The 5,308-nt window shown below is 38.1% G+C and overlaps 1 protein-coding gene across 2 annotated transcripts; it reads left to right on the top strand.

Moving 5' to 3' along the window:
• Positions 1 to 467: 467 nt before the first annotated feature.
• Positions 468 to 3,261, top strand: LOC125234017 (cytochrome P450 6B2-like). 2 transcript variants are annotated; one of them, XM_048140197.1, is made up of 3 exons: positions 468 to 1,392; positions 1,477 to 1,865; positions 2,059 to 3,261. In XM_048140197.1, the coding sequence occupies exons 1-3, from the start codon at positions 503 to 505 to the stop codon at positions 2,232 to 2,234; spliced, it is 1,455 nt and encodes a 484-aa protein (XP_047996154.1). In that variant the 5' UTR covers positions 468 to 502; the 3' UTR covers positions 2,235 to 3,261. The 2 variants fall into 2 exon arrangements, with proteins under 2 accessions (XP_047996154.1, XP_047996153.1); XM_048140196.1 differs by having other exon boundaries at positions 468 to 1,865.
• Positions 3,262 to 5,308: the final 2,047 nt, after the last annotated feature.

Below are 5,308 nucleotides of genomic sequence, written 5' to 3'. Positions count from 1 at the left end.
AAAAGCACTATACATGCCTCGGCGTGAAAACGGATTCCCGGCCTCGTATCCCTATCCGGCCTCGCTCGCACGCTCGCTCGGCCGTATATACCCACTTGGCCGGAAATCCTCATTTTCCCGGCCTCTGATGTAATGTACTATTACATAATATATCACGCTCATATAGTTTTTATTTCAACAAGACAAACAAAAAACGGTCGTAATACCTGACTACTATTTTGTAGATCGATATAAAATTGTTAGACATAGAAAAATAAAAAAAAATATTGGGGACACCTTACACATGATCAACTTAGCCCCAAACTAAGCAAAGCTTGTACTATGGATGCTAAGCGACGATAGATGCAAAATAATGTATTAAAAAGCCACATTCTAGCAGCTTCCAGCAAAATAATTACTCACAACGCCATTATAACATTGTGTTTATAAAGACTACGCTATCTACAACAGGATCAGTATCATTCGCACTGCGCCGGCAACCGGTCGGCCCCACAAGGTTACAATGATAATAGCGGCGCTCATACTCGTCGCGCTAGCTGCGCTGTATTATTACAATACAAGGACGTTCAACTACTGGAAAGACAGAGGTGTAAAACATGACAAACCTATGCTCCTGTTCGGAAATAATCTGAGTAATTATCTCCAGAAAAAAAGTGTTACTCAAATTGCAACGGAGATGTATTTCAAATATCCCAACGAAAAAATCATCGGTTTCTTCCGGTCTACTCGCCCGGAGCTCGTGATACGTGACCCAGACATAATGAAAAAGATATTGACGGTTGACTTTCTCCATTTTTATCCACGAGGTTTGAATTCAAATAAGACCATTATAGAGCCGATGATGCGGAACTTGTTTTTTGCGGATGGAGACCTGTGGCGGTTGTTGAGGCAGCGAATGACGCCAGCGTTCACGAGCGGCAAGCTGAAGGCGATGTTCCCGCTGATAGTGGAGCGCGCCGAGAGGCTGCAGGAGCGCGCGCTCGCGGCCGCCACCGGCGCACGCACCATCGACGCGCGCGACCTCATGGCCCGCTACACCACTGACTTTATAGGCGCATGTGGTTTTGGACTCGACGCCGACTGTATAAACAACGAGACATCTGCTTTTAGAAAACTAGGCCTTCAAATATTTGACGTAACAGCGAAGGACGCTATCGTAGCGATGCTTAAAGAAGTTTTCCCTCAAGCATGTGCTCGTCTAAAATACTTAGGTAAAATGGAGCAAGACTTGATCGATCTTGTTAACGAAATACAAAGACAAAGGAATTATGAACCCTCCGGAAGAAACGACTTTATAGACTTACTGTTGGAAATCAAAAAGAAGGGAACAATGATTGGCGAGTCGATAGAGAAGTTCAAACCGGATGGAACCCCAGAGCAAGCTACGTTAGAACTAGATGAAATTCTGATGGCTGCTCAAGTGTTTGTATTTTTCGCAGCCGGTTTTGAAACGTCATCTTCAGCTACTAGCTTCACACTCCACCAGTTAGCATTTAATCCTGATGTTCAAAAGAAAGTGCAAAGCGAAATAGATCGTGTATTAGCCAAACATGATAATAAATTGAGCTACGACGCAATAAAAGAAATGACCAACTTAGAATGGTGTTTCAGGGAAGCCATGAGAATGTTCCCTTCGCTTGGGTTTTTGATCAGAGAATGTGCTCGAACGTATACGATACAAGAATTAGACGTGACAATAGACGAGGGCACTGGGATAATAATTCCACTACAAGCACTGCACAATGACCCCATATTCTGGGATCAACCTGAAGAGTTCCGACCGGAAAGGTTTCATCCGGATGTTTTCAATTCGATCCAAAAACAAATTTACCTGCCTTTTGGCGAAGGTCCGAGAGTTTGTATAGGTAAGACGAGATGTTATTATAACTCTTTACGGTATTACATCCACTTTATTTACTTACTAGTGTTACATTGTGGATTTCAATTGTATTATCCTTCCTTTTACCTCATTTAACTGACAAAAACATTACAATGTTAAAATGATCCAGACAATGTCCACGTGTTTCTCTCAAAGTAATTTTAAATGTTTTGTTACAGGTGAACGTTTAGGCCTGATGCAGTCGATGGCTGGACTGGCTGCCATCTTATCAAAGTTTACAGTAGAACCCGCTCCTGAAACGATCAGGAAACCTAAAGTGGAACCCAAATCATCTATTGTACAGGGTATTCGAGGGGGTCTGCCACTCTTGTTCAAGGAAAGGAAGATTGCGTAGCTGATAGCTTGTGTACCTTGTCCTGGCTATCAGGATATAACTATCAGGATTAAACTGCCTGTAAGATCATTTTTAAAAATGCTTTCATGAACGAATATTGAGCGTGACTTGAAAATGTAAGCGTGAGAGTTTTAGAAGCATTCAAATCACTATAAGTGTACAAAGTCGACTGGGCTCCGTCCCACCGAACAAAAATTGACAAATAGGGCCGTCATAAAAAGTGGCATAAAGTTGTTAAGGTAATTATGTATCTATTTGTTTAGTGTGTAATAGATAGAATGCTTCCCTGAAGATATAAATAATTGACTATTTTTATATTTACGCCCCATTGATGATGAATACATAAGTTTTAATAATGGTAGTTAATAAAGGTAGCACTTGGACTAAATCAATTTGAACTTTCACCGTTACACCTATCACAATTTACCAACATTCTATTGTTAATAAAGCCACAAAATAAAAATTTAATCCAAAATTAAACGATCTTAAGATAAAAAGCAAAAACAACGTTGTAGGACTTGTAGGTCTAAATAAACATGATTCACATTTAAATTGTGCGTCAGAGGATAACAGGTTATCATATTATATTACAACCTATTATAATGTAGGTATGTTTTCGTCCTATCGGTCTGATTCTAAAGTTCATAAATACTTACCTACTTAAGACAAAATGAATTCTCGATGCAATATGTCAAAAAAAAAAAAGACTTTTTTCAAGATTATTAAAATTACAATCAAGCTGTATAAAATACCTGGCTATAAAATATATTCTTAAGTACTAAGTATACTTGTGTCCATTCTAATATTATTGTTATTTAAATTTGTGTATTAATATAAGTATTTTGCGTTGTGTGTGGTTTTGTTTGTGGTATTGTAATGTTTGTAAAATAGTATAATATAAAAGCTTTGTTGTTCTGATTCAAGATCGTATTTATTTATTTAATATAGCCTTAAAGGTGTCCTACTGTTAAACTACTGTATTCCATATCTGAATAAAATATTAAATTATTTACGTTTTGATTAGGTACACTCATGGTGAGTTTGGATTGACGTACCTACGATGACCAAGGATGGACTACAATCGAAATTACGCAGTCGCTAACGACATCCGAAAAATTCCCAGGACCGGGAGAAACTGACGTACTGGAATAGAGGCCTATACTCAGCAGTGGACGATAAAGGGCTGATATGATTATGGCTACCAAACTCAAAACATTAATATTGACCGTCCATGATCAGAATGTTGAATTGTTGAAATCCCGAAATTTTCACTTTCCCAGAATATAGATTTTTTGTTTCGCAAAATGAATTCATATACCTACGCCTGTATCTGCTGTATCCCATAAAGCCCACCAGAGTACATAAACTACTCGAGTTTCAATGCCACTCTTAGCAAAAAGGGGTTAAAATAAAACGAAATTGTGACATTGCAGTGAAAGGTTGCCAGCCTCTCGCCTACGCCACAATTTAACCCATATCATATCCCACAGTTGACTTCTACTACAACCACGGGAAGAAAAGGGGTATTGAAATTTTTAACCCGTCATCACACGGGTCATTCTTTTCAATTCTCAAAATACCTATATACTTTTCCGCAAATTTGATTTCTCTTAGTTGCAATAATGTTGAATTATTATACCTACTATTGTTGAAATGGGCTATTTTTGAGCTGATTCACAACTATGATCTTCTAAACTCTAAACGGTATGACTGGAGTATGGTTGAATGTAATTATCAAATACCTAATTTGCGTAATCGAACCTCGTTATTTGTTTGGTTTTAACCTGCTGAGTTAACATATGGTTTTCTCGTCACTAGCGTCATTACTGAGCCAAGGTTAGTGGGCTGTCAACTGTCAAATTGCATATAAAATGGTGGGTTAAACTCGGGTTAACCCTCCATGTTCGGTGGTGCAAGTGACCCTAAGTGTAACGTCTATGCATATCACTGACTTGATGATAATATACAAAGTGTTGTTGAAATGTTGTGTAAGTATAGAAATTAACTAACTAAGCTAACAACCAGAAAAACATTATCATACATTCATATATTTCATATTTGTTTCATACATTTCGGCTGTCATGATGCCGCTCACTTCTATGGAACAGCAATAGTTATTTGTTATACAAGGGGGCAAAGTTGTATTCGAGTGGTTCGAGAATAAAATCCTGAACATGCGAGTTTTTTAACACACGAGAAGTAAAATACGTTTGCACCCGTGCTTACACAACACTTTTCCCCTCACTACAACGCAAAAAATGCGTTTATCACTGCTTCCAGTAGTTCCACAGGTGGTAAATCATCTTTATTACTAGATTCACCTACTTTTATCAATTTTAAAGCAGTTAATTTGACTTTATTCAAGGTCAAATTACTTTACCCACAAATGCGTTTTTACCCGCTGGTATTAAAGGACAAAACACGTGTTTCCGAGCTAGTGAGGGGAAATTTTTTTTGTTTAGCTATTTCAGCATTGGCCCCATAAATAGAAGTTGTTCATTATAACCTCAAAAGCCACTATGCAAAGTTTGAAAGGTACAAATTATGTATAGTAGCCATGAAATATATCGAAGTTGCCAAAGCTCTCATATACAGGGTGAAATAAAAAGGACCTTTCAAACTTTGCATAGTGGCTTATACAAATGTTGCTATTTTATTAATAATAACCATGAACGGATGATACCCTTTGCTCTGAGAATCGTGTAAATATTATAGCATTCGCTGATATCTGTCTGACACTAATAGGAAAACAACTTATAATTAGCTATCTAATTATCTAAGAAACGCGTAGTGTCTGGTGTTCCTTAAATTGTATACGAACCGAAATTGGACATGCGCTTATCTGCGGAAAAACTGGGGTTGGGCTGACTCTGAGACATGTGACTGCGGAGACCCTAAACAAACTGTGCACCACATCGTCTTCGAATTCCCCTTAACTAAGTACAGTCAATCAATTGGAACCCTCTACAACCATGTCTACAGCCCTACAGCCCTCTACAATTACATTTTTCGTAACGTTTCTTACTCTATCAATATATTAATGCACTTCAAACGACATAAACTCACGTTAGAGC

The sequence above is a fragment of the Leguminivora glycinivorella genome, chromosome 15, assembly GCF_023078275.1.
Source record: "Leguminivora glycinivorella isolate SPB_JAAS2020 chromosome 15, LegGlyc_1.1, whole genome shotgun sequence".
NCBI classification, from domain to species: Eukaryota; Metazoa; Arthropoda; class Insecta; order Lepidoptera; family Tortricidae; genus Leguminivora; species Leguminivora glycinivorella.
Note: the sequence above shows the minus strand (reverse complement) of the source record. Positions and strands in the feature narration are given on the sequence as shown.